This window comes from Mytilus californianus, unplaced genomic scaffold (genome assembly GCF_021869535.1).
Source record: "Mytilus californianus isolate M0D057914Y unplaced genomic scaffold, xbMytCali1.0.p SCAF_8, whole genome shotgun sequence".
Lineage (NCBI taxonomy): Eukaryota > Metazoa > Mollusca > Bivalvia > Mytilida > Mytilidae > Mytilus > Mytilus californianus.
In genome coordinates this window covers 68,178,363-68,194,363 of record NW_026262734.1, presented here as the reverse complement: position 1 = coordinate 68,194,363, position 16,001 = coordinate 68,178,363, and the positions used below count along the sequence as shown (strand labels likewise).

Sequence of the window (16,001 nt, the reverse complement as noted above, 5' to 3'; positions counted from 1 at the left end):
AAGTGCAGTTTAAGCACTGATTACTTGGTCTATGATTAATACATGTATATGTTGGTGTACTTGGAGTCTCTTTACATAAACTGTTTGTAAAAGTTATCTCCCATTTAAGGAGGTATTCTTTGAAATGTTATACATGTAACAAAGGTAGAGGTGTTGAGGCCTTTGGGTCAAAAATAATATTTGATTTCAAAATCATGTGTTTTGCGTTAAAATAAGTGACAGGTATCTTCAAGGCAAATTTCAAAGCTATAAAATAATGTGGGCAGGAAACTTTACTCACATGAAAATTATAAGCTGTTTGTACAAAAACTTCTCTTAATACCAAAATGTTTTTACATGTACTTCTAAGAAAAAACTTAAAAGGTCTTTTCTATGATGTCATAACTATTGTTTTTCGTTAAATCATAAATCCTAATCTACTTGTTTATTTAGTCTTGTATTACCTACATTTTAAAGTGGTCACAAACAAAAATCAAAATACCCAAGTACAAATTACACTGAAAGATTAGGATAAGCAACCCACTCCTTTTTGTTGTTAAAGGAATCTACAAGATCTTTGATCCTTAGAACAACATGTATTCTAACATGTATATTATGCCAAAGAAAAAAAAGTTTGTACAAAAATGAAAAATACCCACCATTTGTCATAGAAACTTAAAAAACAAGTGTAAGCTCCCTAGCAAGATAACTCTTGCAGGGGTTCAAATTAATGAAGGGTCGATGTCCATGACCTTTAAATATCAAAGATGGACCTTTTACTTGGACTTCCCGTTCCTAAGAGTAATTTTTAACAACTGACCTTTCATTTTTCAAAGGTAGACCTTATTGAAAATATATAAAAAGTCTTGGAAATTTGACCTTTGAAATTTTTTTGAACCCGTGTTTTGCATATAATTATTATATTTTGACTATAAGTCTGAATTTCACTTAAAATTGATTGATTGATTGTTGGTTCACCGTTGGTTAATGTCCAGTGGCAAATATTTCATGCATGTTTAAGACGACTCGCTTATAGTATAATAGTGTATATGCTCTAGATATTCTCTTAAATATCTCTGAATATTGTGAAGGATGCTTTTAAAACCATTTTAAAGCACAACATAGCCATAAGAAAGAAAATCCCCATAGATAAATTTTTTTAACAATGTATTGATTACAAACTTTAGAAATATAATCTGGAATGATAATATCAAAATCCTAAACAATCGATTACATTAAGCTTACTAATGGTGTATAAAGTATTTTATTAAACTCATGTTTCCAGAAAATCCAATTAAAATATCAGAAAGATAAAAACCCAATCAAAACAATGCTCCAATACAATTGAATGCTTTTGTTACATAATTTTAAGCAGATTAATTCAGCATCTCGGAAGTCAGGGTTTGGATGTCAAAAGCGAATCTAGCTATTAAATTTACAAAACATAATAACAATATTGATGAAGTTCTATAAAATTCAAAATCTAGCCATAAATCAAGAATCTGTGTCATTGCTTTACAACTAGGACAATTTATTTGATAAATTCCTTTTTTGCGGTAAAGTCCTCAAAGTTTCAGGAACTATTCAAAACAAATGAACTTTAAGATTCCTAACATTGCCTAGATGACAATACCCACATAAACTATATATGGCTTATATAATAATCGAACCAGTAAACAGTAGGTGATTACATCATCTACAAAAATAAACTCTTGACACAGATCTATGGCTCATCTGTGTGTACTTTCCATAGTACAAATGAACAGCACACTTTAGTCCCGCTTCCGCATCCAGTTGCAATCAATATACAAAAGAAGATGTGGTATGATTGCCAATGAGACAACTCTCCACAAGAGACCAAATGACACAGAAATTAACAACTATAGGTTACCGTACAGCCTTCAACAATGAGCAAAGCTCATACCGCACAGTCAGCTATAAAAGGCCCCGAAATGACAATGTAAAACAATTCAAACGAGTAAACTAACGGCCTAATTTATGTACAAAAAATGAACGAAAAACAAATATGTAACACATAAACAAACGACAACCACTGAATTACAGGCTCCTGACTTGGGACAGGCACATTACCAAACATCAAAATATATATTAATTCAAGTACACTAGAAGTGTTGGTCAGAGTTGCAAATTTTTTGTACAAGGCTATTTAACTATTCTCTAAATGCAAGCTTAAAATATGTTATGAGATTGCAAGTCTCTCCAACGTGCAGTAAAAAAAATGTACAGAAAAAAAGGAAGAAATTTGAATATTTCTGTTCTCTTTCAATTAAATAAAATGGTATAAAATATGTCCCCAAAGTAAATAAATACTTTTAAATATCTTCATTCTTGTAGAGTTAAATCAATTGGTATTTAACAAATAATTCATGACACAGTTTATGGACTGAGTAGTAGTCATCTCTTAAAAGATCCATAAACTGCCATATGTCATCAAAGTGATATTGATGTTTTTTTTTTTTATAATATGGATAACTTTAATTTATATTTCAGCATAATATTCAAATTGCACAAAACTATTTAAAAGTTATTAACAAGTGTAACCTCCTGGAAAGTATGAGAGTAAAAAAAAAAATTTCAAACACCATGAAATATTTCATGACAATTAGACAATTCTACTGAAATGAAATGTCAACATTCACCTACCCTTTTAATAATTTATACAGCATACAGCCAAAGGAAAACCAATCAGCACTGGAATCATATGGAGTACCTTTGGATAAAACTTCTGGAGCCATGTATCCATGTGTACCTCTGTAATGTAATAAAACATTCTGTTACTAAAATTATTCATAGAAATTGTACCTTTACAGTAGAAACCACTCATGTGTTAACATTTGAGCAATTTATTCAGTTAGTAACAATACATTTTAAAGATCAGGCAACTATTTAATACAAATTGCCCTGGTAGAATTTAGGCAAATCTAAATTTACCATTAACAGACTGTTCCCCCAAAACAATTTTGTTTTTCAACCACTTAGCATTTAAATAGTTTCTGTCACATTCTTCATAGAATTGACAACTTGCATGAAAGTATGTCAACATGGATGTATGAATGGATGTTGAATGTCCAGTAGGAATTAGGGAATTATGACATGTATTTTCAGTAGGAGAACATGTTAATGTGCTATGAATATGAACCCTGCTTTGTACTAGACTAAGATAACAATAGCAGCTTGAAGACATGTCACTCTAACTGACACATTATTTCAACTTGTTAAAGCCAATCAGTTTTTCTCTTACTCTTAAATGCCCTTCTGTAGTGGAAAAGCAGAAAATACCAATTTTAAAGTTTTTGGTTTGACCTGTGATTATAACAATTTCATGAAATTCTACATACAAATAAGGTTATCAGAGTTTATAGAGCCAGTTTTTATATTTGCGAAACCTATCCCGTCACAATGTTTGCAATATTAAAAACATCGCAAAAATTTACAGTATTCTATACAGATGGACAAATTCTAGTAGTAACTACACCTATCACCTTTGGCAATGCAGGCGAAAATATAAGTAGTTCGTTTAAAACGTTGCTAGGGTGGATATCAGGTAAATCTAATGAATGAATCTGTGTTTTCATCTGAACAATATTGATAAAATTGAGAATGGAAATGGGGAATGTGTCAAAGAGACAACAACCCGACCAAAGAGCAGAAAACAGCCCAAGGCCACCAATGGTGATATTTGAAACAGCTCTAGATAAAAATTTAAATGGAATTGACAACCAGCAAAACAATTGTTGGACACATGTACGGTTTACACATTAAACTTTATATAACCATCATACACAAATATATCATGCTCAGAGGTATCTCTGCTAAAGTTTATATAACATGAATGGAAAAAGAAATACTTTATTTTATAAACAAACTAACGTCACAAATATTTCAATAGTCTACATTGTTATTATTTTCAAACGTCATCTCTCATAGGTGTTAATTCTGAGTTAGACAAACTAATCATATTATCACAATATCAACAATATGTTTTGTTTATAAGGGATGAATGCAAAACTACGTCACATGGTAAAGCATGTTCCATATTAAGACTGATTATAAATTTCAGGAAGCTCTAGTTATTAGTTTCTCAGAAAAATGTGACGGAATTTCATGTATTGAATACTTAAACAATTGTTTATCAATACTAAACCATCTCAATAAAAGAGGAACAAATGACATGTTGTAAATTCTTGACAGTGGAATAAACTGTACTTACACACTTGCATGAGGTTTTTTCTTGGAAAAATCACAAGCCAGACCTAGATCTGATATTCGTACATGACCATTTTCATCAAGTAATATATTAGCAGGCTGAAACAAAAAAATACAATTCAAATCAATCCATACTGATGACAAATGATATAAAAATTGTAAAATGAAATTGTTCTGTACAAAAATCAGAGTGTCAATTTTCTCGTTTGATTGTTTTATATTTGTCATGTTTGTCATGACTGGCCTTGAATAGCTTAATATGTGGTATGGGTTTGCTAATTGTTGAAGGCTTTACATTGACATATAGTTGCTAACTTCTACGTCTTTTGGTCTCTTGTGAAAAGTTGTCTCATTGGTAACCATATCACAGCTTCTTATTTTTATTTAGAACTTGGACCTGAAAATTTAAGTTACCACAAATTTCAAAAGTAGTAAAATTTTTTGTAATTCTATGAATTTATCCTTTTAAAAGAAAAAAAAATTGAATGAATCTGGACTCACAAATCAAGTTTCAGGTTTAAATGTGGAACATATATACTTGATCATGGTTCAACGTTTTGTTTTTCTTTCATTTCACATTGACCGTTTTTGTTAAGAAGACACAAAAAAGTCCTACCTAAATCCCTGATATGATATATGCAACTTTAACGTTAATAAATTTTAGTCAGTATACAAAGTTAGACTAAATGTGAGTCATGTGAATTGTTCCAGATGTTATTGTCTCACATGCTTTTTGTAGGTAAAACTTTATCTGTCTATCGTGTCATTTATCAGCCCAGGGAAACAAGTAGTTGCTTATATTTATTTAATCAATTTCCATTATGTAGTTCTAAAGTTCCACATGGTCAGAGAAAACAGTTTACGTAAATAAAATTCTAAGATAAACCATTTTAGTAGTATATAGTCTTTGAGATAAACAGACTTTGCTCAAGTGCTAAAGAGTCGATATCCTACTTTGGAATCTTGGAAAAACTGTTTTCACCTGGATATGACCTTATCTGTAATACCTGTTTGGTAATTACTCCTAATCCGAAGATTTATTCAAAGTAACAAGATATAATTGTCTATAATCATGCAATTTTTATTTCTCACAGAGATATAGCCACATGAAATAAAAGTATCAATCAACGATATAATTCCGTCATATCTGGTAATGACTCATAATATTATGTTAAATGAATGGGAGTTTTCAGTTTCCAAATTTCAGAAATGACCTTAAGAAATGGGATACAGCAATGAATTTATTGATATGAAAGGATTGAACTAAGCTTGAGTAATTGTGTACAAAAAGGTAAACTATCGACTTTCCAGGCTATTTTAACAGATGACAAACTCTTCCAGCATATTTTATATAAAAGTGTCCAACAAAAATGAAATTCATAGCAAAGTTCAGCAAGAAAGAGTACATTATCTGATATAAACCACTAAAAATTGGTATATATCTAATCTTCTGTCAAAGGTTTGCCAAAGAGCCAGGGGCACTAAATTTTCAGTAAATAAAAATTCACGGCTATTTTCAGTGGGGTTTGTGTTGCTGAGTCTTTGGTTTTCTGTATTGTGCTTTGTATACTGTTTATCTTTTGGTCTTTTTTTTTTTTTTTTGCCAAGATATTGTAAGTTTTTTACTGACTTATAAGTTTGAATGTCCTTTTGGTATCTTTCACCTCTGTCGTGGAATTTTTTTTTATTTGTTTTTGTTTTGTCTTAATTTGTTGTTTCAAACTTAACACATTTTATATTAATAGAAAATGTATTAGAATTTGTGGTTTCACTAAAGAATTGAATGCTTGCTTTGTAGTTTTACTGGGGTGTAAAGGCATCGATCAAAGCAAATATTGTATTCCGCACTATTAAAAAATGTATTCAAGGTCAACGCCTTTACAACCTTTCATTAACCTACAAAACAAGCACTCTATTCTAATAATTATACTCTTATAAATGAGTAAAAAAGGGAAATTACTAGTATGTTTATTTTGTTTTTAATATTCCTATGCATTTCTGTGCCATTGTCAAGGAGAGCATATGATGTCATTGATGTAACATTTAATTGGGAAATAAAACATCACTTTAAAACATCCATAAAACTGGTACTCAATATAGTGATTACATTTTATTGGAAATTCAATTATATATGGAATTGTATAATATCACAAGTATAAAAGGGGACATTGTTGTTCATTTTAGCCACCTGTGGTCAACTTCTACATATTCCTTACAGGACAATGCAACATCAAATTTTTCATGGACATTTTTTCAAGATCTGTCATTAAAGATCTTATTTTTAAAATGCATGTGCTTTAATTTACACACAGTAATTTCTTTAAACAAAAAGGTTGTTTTCTATGTACTTGTCTGTAGGATTTTAAGCACATGATGGCCTAATGCTTCTCTTATACAAGTTATAAGTATTTTTAATCTAATATACTCTGTTCTGAATTAGTAAATAAGTACTTAAACACTAGTTTTGACTCCTTGTATATATTTTAAGAGGTATTCAGTTTATATGATAAAGAAATCCAAGAGTCGTACAACACCTATCACGGGGAAAATCCCCAGCACATCGGGAAAATTAGCTGAACTGTTTCTAAATGACAAGATGCAGGACTGAGGTGATTTTGAAACTAAAAAAGATCTGGCTGACAACCTAAAATATTAGTATCTCACAGTATCTCAAAATCTTCCATAAGCAACAAAACTGTTTATTGGTTTATTTTTTGCATGGTTTAAATTTTTGCGATTGCAAATGCAAATTGTTTCTTAATTTTCTTTTCCCTGATTGTGATCCTCCTTAAAAATTAGAGTTAAGAAACTGATTTTTTTTGCATTTTTATGCTTTCTCGCTTTTCTTTTGAAATTTTTTGAATATAAATTACCTTTAAATCTCTATAGACAACATATCTATTATGCATGTGTTCTAATCCCAGAATAACTTCTGCTGCATAAAACCTGACTTCCCTCTCTGAAAATACTCCATGCTGAGACAGATGATAGTGTAGATCCCCTCCATTCATTAAGTCCAAGATGAAACATAATTTTTCTGGAGTTTGAAAAGCGTAAGTCATACACACTATGAATGGGCTGCCTTCTTGCTGAGAAAGAAAAGAAAAAAGAAAAAGAAATCAATTAATCAGATATGGTTGTTGTCTCTTTGACACATTCCCCATTTCCATTCTCAATTTTATATTAATTCAAACTATATATAAAGTAAACAAATATTATTTACAATTATTATAAATAATAAGTAGTTACTACTGTAATCACTAGCCAGTCAACACTGAGGTTGTGAGTTCGAACCCCGCTCGTGTGGGTGCACTCGACTCCAATCTTAATTGACTAGGATTGTCAGTTTTCCTATCGAAGGTCGTTGTTTTTTCCGGGCACTCCAGCTTCCTCCACCAATAAAAACTGGCCGCCATGAAATAGCCCAAAAGCGGTGCTTAAAAGTGGCGTTAAAACACCAAAAATAAAAAAATCAAATATTATAAATAATAAAGATATAAAACTTATTCATTAAGAACCAGTTTCTTTCCTAAATCTTCAGGTCTTCTGATAGTTTGGGTATCAAGTTTTATGTTAAAATTGTTTGATATCAGGCCAGTTTAAACCATAAATAAAAGAAGAATGTGTCTGAGGATACGAATGCCCCACTCAAGCTTGCTTTTCAAACGAAAATGGGACGGATGGATAGAGGGAAGAACGGAAAGACTGAAAGTCAAGAATAACACTAATGCCCCCTTGTCCTTGCGGCGGGGGCATAATTAAAAACAATATATCAAAATGTATATGTAAATCAAACTAGCTATAAAAAAGTGGGTTGAAAACTTGTTCTCATTAATCCTTTGATTTCTCTCAACTTCATGCCTGTACTTTTTGTTAAATTGTTTAGTGTTTGAATCTTGCAACAATGACATTAACATTGCCTTAGCAGTTTTTTAGATAACTAAGACAATCTAACATAATTCAAACAGATGTGAAATTTCCTATGATGCAACAAATTTTAACTTTATAAAATCCTGGAAATACCAAGTAGATTTATTTCACTTTACAAATTTTAAATTTTCAGGAACATGTCTACGTTCTAATGCTCAACTAAAAGGAATTTGCAGTGATTATTTTCACACTGCTTAAAATATGACTGAAATCTGCAAAATAAGTGTTTCCTATGGATATGATCTTGACAATAATTAGCTGCTATGGTAACACATGATAATGCCTCTGTTCTAAAAACAAACTCATTACAGTGTAAATGACAGCAGCATTCTTCTTTATTTAAAACATTTTTATTTTGATTTGCAGTGTTGTACAAGTATATAGAGTTCACTGTCCTTATAGAGCCAAACATGTATGATAATGAAATAGCTTATACAGTCAAACCTGTAAATAATGGTCACTTTCAAGACCAAAGAAAACTTATCTTATAAGAGAGGTGACCTTTAAATTGAGGTTCAAAATTCATAGGACTAAGGTATTACTACAACGGGACAAAAGAGGGTGACCATACAAGATAGGTATTCGGTTAAAAGAGGTCACTTTTATAGCAGCGGTTTGACAATATCTTAAAATTACTCACCGGCACTTATCTCAATATTTATTTGTGGTTTTGTTTGTTCTATTTGTTTGTTTTTTATGGTTTGTTCAACAACAGTCCCAGGTTAAAAAAAAAAAATAATTCAAAAGACTGAACATCAACTAATCTTCTAAATATTTTTGTTCTTCTCTTTTTCAATAGGTGACTGGAGCAGTCTTAAATCTCATTCTACCTACAAAGACTAATAAGCTGAACAATACAAAATGCATGATTCTCTTTTTAAGGTCCCTATGGATATCTTGAAATGTTTCCTCAATCTACTTTTTCTAAATTGCCATTATCGATACTATGCGGAATGAATACTTTTGTTTTCCTCTGTGGCATGATAAAATCAATCATGGTTAAGATGGATTTTACTAGTGACAATACAATTCATCATTTTGTCAGATTTACCAGTTACCAGATAGTGTTCAAAGGTATACATATTAATAAAACTTTATTCAATAAAAAAATTGCCTAAGCTGCTATTTATGGTGATAGAATCTAATTTGTTTAGAGATTATTTTCCTGAGAATGAAGGACAAGTGTAAATTTTCAAGGCACCAATTATCAATGATTTTATTTAAAACAACATCTCCAAACTTTGGATGTTACTGGTTTTATAGAATATTACACAACTAGAGGATGGCATGTTTACCTTTGAATGTTATGCTGTAAATTAGAAATTTTTATGTGTGTCTATTTTTAGTGGTAGACATTTTAACGCAAATTCAAGCGGTAAGGGGAACATTTCACGGTTCATTTAAATGCATTGTACAAGGCCATGAGATGTGAATAATGAACACAGTAAAGATTTAACTGCCCTATCTAACCCAAACGACAAACAAAACCTAATGTCAAAAAACCTTATGTTCAGTATTTACTGAGGCCGAAGGCTGAGGTATATATAACATTCTGAACAATAAACATTGCATCCACTGAATATAAAATCATGTATTGTTCCAAAATGTTCTCTATAATCCTCCTTCAATGTAAAATTAACAAATTTTATGGAAATCTACTGGAAAATATTTTATTAATAATTTTATGTCTCTAAATAAAGAACAAAGAGTTAAGAAATGCTACCCCTTCTACCATGGAACTTGTATAAGGTATTGGCTTCTTTTTACAACAGTCATTAGAAATGAGGGCAGAGGTCTTATAAGTTTTCATGTACATTTATTCATTTATTACCAATAGCAATATTTTTTGTTTGTTATATTTTGTTTCTATTCCTTGTCATAATAATTTGTTTATTTCTTAATGATTTTCACCATGCCCAGCTGAGCCATCCAACATTTTCCGGGAAATTCCCTGATCTGACATTGTGACACGTCTTAGAATGTTATATACATAATTTGCAACTTCACATAAGGTGAATATGATTTATAAAGAAGTTAGTTCTTGACCCCAGACAATCAGTGGAAACAAAAGTATTGTGCAGTCTAGAAATTTAACAGAGGTCATCAGATCTGCTATCGACATCTAACATACAGGTCAGTTCTCAATAACCAGCTAAATCTAGTAACGTCAGATTTGTGGAGGAAAAAGGAATTTCAACGGTGAAATAGCCAACAGCTCTATCATAAAAATATAAAAAGAGGCAAAAGATACCAAAGTGGCATTTAAATTCAGTCAAAAAGGACCTGACAATGCCATGGGGAAAAATAATATAAAACTTGGTCATTTTCTTTGTCATCCAGTCCATACAATTTCTATCAGTAAAAGTAGCTGTCCCTCTTTTCTATTGAAATGTTGAATGGATCATATATCCAGATTACTACTCAATTCAAACTTAAATTGCATAAAACTCCAAAATAGTCCTAATAAATGATTCAATGAATATTGATAGGCCATTACATTACATTCCAATATTGTCCACTAATGAGCTTACAACTCTTATATATCGTTATTGATCATAAGGTCAGAAAAGGTCCTTGAAAAAAATGACAATTATAACATTTTATATCACAAACATGATACGTTAAGCTCGATTTAGGATTTATAACACTGGTACATGTGTTACTTTGACGTCAAACTACTAAATTTAGTCAAACTCTTTATCTCCATTGGGAGAATAGCTTCAGATTTAATTATCTCTATTTAAACTAAAAATCTTTATTCGGACAGAGTTTGGCTGACTGCTATTTGTTTTGTTTACATTTGATTATTGCAACATCAATTGTTTTTATCGTTGTTTAGAAAATTTTCATTTGCTTCTCCTGCGCTGATGTGTTTAATTATTAAGCATAATGTTGACAAAGTTAGTACATGTACCAGTATAAACTGGTTACAACAAAGATAGAAACAATTGGTACCAGTATAAACTGGTTACAACAAAGATAGAAACAATTGGTACCAGTATAAACTGGTTACAACAAAGATAGAAACAATTGGTACCAGTACTGGTACAAGATAATATCAATTGCTGTTTGATGTATAATTTTACAGATTGAAAATATCATCTTATGGTAATTTTCAAATGAGGTTAAAATGTGAAATTATCTTTCGATTTTCGATAAAATTAATTTTGTTTAATTTTTTCTACAGCAAAATTTGCAATAATCATATATTATAGAGAGATTTGCCTGCATCATTATTGCTAAGAAATTATCAGTTCCATTTGAAATTATAATTTGCCAGAGTGGATGCTATTCAATCAAACCATTTCTGATTTCAACAACAACCCATAAATGTAAAATTAATGGTAAACAAATAAAGTTACTTAAAAAAGGACAAATAGGTCATGAACAGAATTGTCATTATAAGAAATGGTTGATAAATATATTTGGTCAGCATGTACAAATAATGAATTGTACATTTAATTGGCAATAAAAATCGAATTAGGGGAATTAAGTTTGTCATGTGTAAACTAAGAGAAATTGATGAAACTGTACAAATATCACACAATTGTTTTCGTGGTTGAACAAAATATGTGGAATAATCTAAAATTTTCTTTTTTGATTACTGACAGCGAAATCCTGCATTACCTAGTTTAAATAAGTAAATACACATTTGTAATGTGTTTGAAATGCAAGTTTTGGAATCAGTTTATGAACTGGATTAAAATAAACAGCTGCGCCATAAGCGCATGATTCGCCCGTCATCTTGTGTGTGATTTTTTATGCAATAATCATAAATAGTTTCTGACATACAGCGTGACATGCAATAACCCCCTTTTTTTTTTACAAAAAACTCAATATCTCAAAAATAAAATTTTGAATCAAAACCAAAAAGTATACAGATCTTTAGATTAATATAACTAAGAAGTGTGTAAAATTTTAAGCAATAATCATAAATCGTTTTTGAGATACGGCGCGACATGTGAAAAGCCCCCCTTTTAAAAAAAAAAAAAATCAATATCTCAAAAATAAAATTTTGAATCAAAACCAAAAAGTATACAGATCTTTAGATTAATATAACTAAGAAGTGTGTAAAATTTTAAGCAATAATCATAAATCGTTTTTGAGATACGGCGCGACATGTGAAAAACCCATCCCCCTTTTTTTACAAAATACTCAATAACTCAAAAATAAAATTTTGAATCATCACCAAAAAGTATACAGATCTTAAGGTTAATATAACTAAGAAGTGTGTAAAGTTTTAAGCAATAATCATAAACTGTTTTTGAGATACGGCGCGACATGTGAAAAACCCCTCCCCCTTTTTTAACAAAATACTCAATATCTCTAAAATAAAATTTTGAATCATCACCAAAAAGTATACAGATCTTTAGATTAATATAACTAAGAAGTGTGTAAAGTTTTAAGCAATAATCATAAATTGTTTTTGAGATACGGCGCGACATGCGAAAAAAAACACACACCTGTTTTAGTTACTAAGTCCCGTAACTCAAAAAGTTTTAATCTTATTTTCACCAAAAAGTATACAGATCGTTTGACCATCATAAGAAACAACTATGTTAAGTTTCATGAAATTTGGATAAGTCATTATCAAGTTACGGTGCAACATGTTTAGCCGGACAGACAGACGGACAGACAGACGCCGGACATTTGTATACCATAATACGTCCCGTCAAAAATTTGACGGGTGTTAAAAAAACATAAGCAATTAAAACATCTTTGACAATTTAGGAATTTTCTTTTGTCCAAATTTGGTACATTAATTTTGTAGCAGATGGCAAAATCTGGTTGCAGACAGACAGCAAAGAATACAATTTAGCCTTGATCAATGATCCATGAAATCAGATCAAGGTCTGGAAGACTCTATCTGACAGACATGGAGAACTTGTAAAGATCCCATATGACATACCAAATATGTTTATCCTAACCAATAATTACTAAAAATTAGTGTGACAAAAGTAAGATTTTTTAGCAGTAGCTAAACACTTAAAATGAGGTCAGAGATAATGGACATATGACAGACAAATTATTATTAACAGAAGTCATCTGTATACAAAGTATTAAGCATCCTGTACTTCAAACTTCTAAAAAATAAATCTTTATATATACAAAAAGTTTATGCTGACACGATTGCTGGAAACTATGTAAGCAATGAATGTATTGAGGTGAACATGCCAGATTTACAAAACACCATTTTGCTATAAGTAAATTGAGATTTACTATAGGATCTCATTCCTACTGTACCGTTATCCATTTTCACCTCATTCCCACAAATGAAATCATAAAATGACTAAAAGGCGGTAATCATATCTTGGAAATTCTGATTACATCTAAATCGCAAATGAATAAGCTTTTCCTTTGTGTAAATTGAAAATATTGATCAATATTTATTACACTAGAATAAATCTTTCCAGATAGCCACCATAATAATTTTATAGAATATAACCGATTAAGATCAATTACCGGAAAATTTCTTTTGCATCTACAGTCATAAAATCTAAATCGCCTAAGTGTTTTTGTAAATAGGACGATGAGAAAACAAACAAAAGCATCTCTTTGACATGAAATCTTTTGCATTATTACTTAATGCTTGCTTTACTAAATCAATTATTGCATGTCAGAGGAAACTCTTGCTGTCAACAAAGAAATATTTGATGTATTTGTTCATGCTTGTCAAACCTCCCATTTGTTCTGGGAAATGATATGATAGTCTCCATCATGAGTCAATACTATCAGACGTCATTAAATAATACTTATCCAAGAAACTTCATTTTGAAAAAAAAAATTATTGCGAAATTCTTGTACATTGTAATCACCATTATCAGGAATCGTACATATCAATCTTTTTAACAAAAATAGAAATACATACTATAAATTCAACCTTTTCATGACACTAAAGTCTAAAAGGTTTCCATAAATAAAACTTTTAATGGAAAACTATAAATGGATAAAGGAGTTTAAAGACAAAGGTCATAAAACTGGTGGAATTATACCTAATGCAAAAAAACAATATAGTGCCAGCATTTTGCAATTGATTACAGCAGATTTTGCCATAATGATAGCCAGTAATAGGGTGTTCATATGTATAGTTCAAAACTATTGAAATTTTTATCCTGCTCTTTCCTGTATTCTCCTACAGGATTATGTTGATAAAACAAGACACATGCTTAGACAATGTATTTTGTATCAATGCACTCTCCTACAGGATTATGTTAATAAAACAAGACACATGCTTAGACAATGTATTTTGCATCAATGCACTCTCCTACAGGATTATGTTGATAAAACAAGACACATGCTTAGACAATGTATTATGTATCAATGCACTCTCCTACAGGATTAGGTTAATAAAACAAGACACATGCTTAGACAATGTATTTTGTATCAATGCAATCTCCTACAGGATTATGTTGATAAAACAAGACACATGCTAAGACAATGTAGTATGTATCAATGCACTCTCCTACAGGATTAGGTTGATAAAACAAGACACATGCTTAGACAATGTATTTTGTATCAATGCACAACTGATTGAGACATTGAAGCAGATGCAGATGTTGCTAAATGTTCACAATGCAAAGTTTTTAAAATAAAAAGAACTTGAGCAAAAATTCTTAAAAGGGGTTCAATAGGGACCTTTTAAAGGCTACACTTCTAACCACATCAGTAATCCACCCAATGTTTCCAGTTGCAGTCAATATTCTCAAGCATCCCTGCGTGTTCAACTTCATCCATTCTTCAGATCATCCTGCATATGCATGAAACATCTGCCACTGAACATTCAGCAACAGATTAACAATCAATCAAATTTCAAAAGTAAATGGCAATAAGAATTACCATTAATTTCTTCCGGACAGAAGCTAGAAACATTTCACCACTGAGAAATCAACAAGGTCCCCAAGGAGATTAGTTTTCTCAATTGATGAATGTTTTCAATTATTTTGAGTCTGAAATCACTGCAGAAATATTCTGATACTGTTGAAATGCTACACATTCGGATATAAATCAATGACTTTGTTAGTTTATCCTTATATAAAAAACAAGAAAAACAGCCAGCTCAATTCAAGGACAGTTTCCAGGATAACTCAAATCTTTCTTTCTATATTGATTGCTTAACTCAAATCTTTCTTTCTATATTGATTGCTTAATTATTTTTATAAATTCATTACATTAGGTACTTTGGGTGCATTTTCTATTTAGCTCAGCATTTAATATACTTTGTTTAATCAGATGTAAAGGGTGATGAATGGAAACCTAGGAACAGATAGAATGTCTAACTGAACAATCAATTTCAATTCTAAAAGACTTTTCAAATCTTATAAAATAAAAAAAAAATTCTTAAGTTGGTTCTCACACAATATTTTTAATATATTCATACGAGTAATGTAAATATCTTTACAGGCAGATTTCCACTTTGTTACAATTGTCTCCCCATTAAACGTATTGATTTTTTCAATTGTGCAAAGGGTAGCCATAGTAAGGATGACACTCTGTCATTACTACTCTTCAAAACTGATAAGTTCATTCACATTGCATTCCTACTTGAAAGTTGTATTTTGAAAGACAAATGATTCTTCCAGCTAAAAAGCTACATTTAGTGTACTAATATGCCTTTATAACATAAAATAATTGTCTGATTGACAGGACAATTTTTTTAAGTTCAATAAAACACTAAAAAATTCTGTTAACATATTTCATGAAAAGGCAGACAAGAAATTTTCATACACTGAAGGCTAATGGCCCTTGATAACGAACATATTTAAAAGAAATTTCAAGTCATTTATTTTCAAGATCCAAAGGGAAAAATCTGTGGTCCAGGGTTTATGGAAGAAATTTAAGGGGATTTCAATGGCCTGTAGTAAGTG

General features: G+C 30.7%; 2 protein-coding genes across 2 annotated transcripts in view; one reads left to right on the top strand and one right to left on the bottom strand.

Moving 5' to 3' along the window:
* The window catches only part of LOC127712999 (small G protein signaling modulator 1-like), a 361,281-nt gene that overhangs the window by 241,078 nt on the left and 104,202 nt on the right, over nt 1-16,001 (top strand). The window lies entirely within an intron of this gene.
* LOC127713002 (beta-adrenergic receptor kinase 2-like) overlaps nt 1-16,001 on the bottom strand; it is a 120,114-nt gene that overhangs the window by 15,774 nt on the left and 88,339 nt on the right. Inside the window, exons 10-12 of the mRNA XM_052219591.1 lie at nt 7,080-7,295; nt 4,211-4,305; nt 2,644-2,751 (exon numbers count right to left, since the gene is read on the bottom strand). Coding sequence (XP_052075551.1) covers nt 2,644-2,751; nt 4,211-4,305; nt 7,080-7,295 — 419 coding nt within the window. The remainder of the gene's footprint in view (nt 1-2,643; nt 2,752-4,210; nt 4,306-7,079; nt 7,296-16,001) is intronic.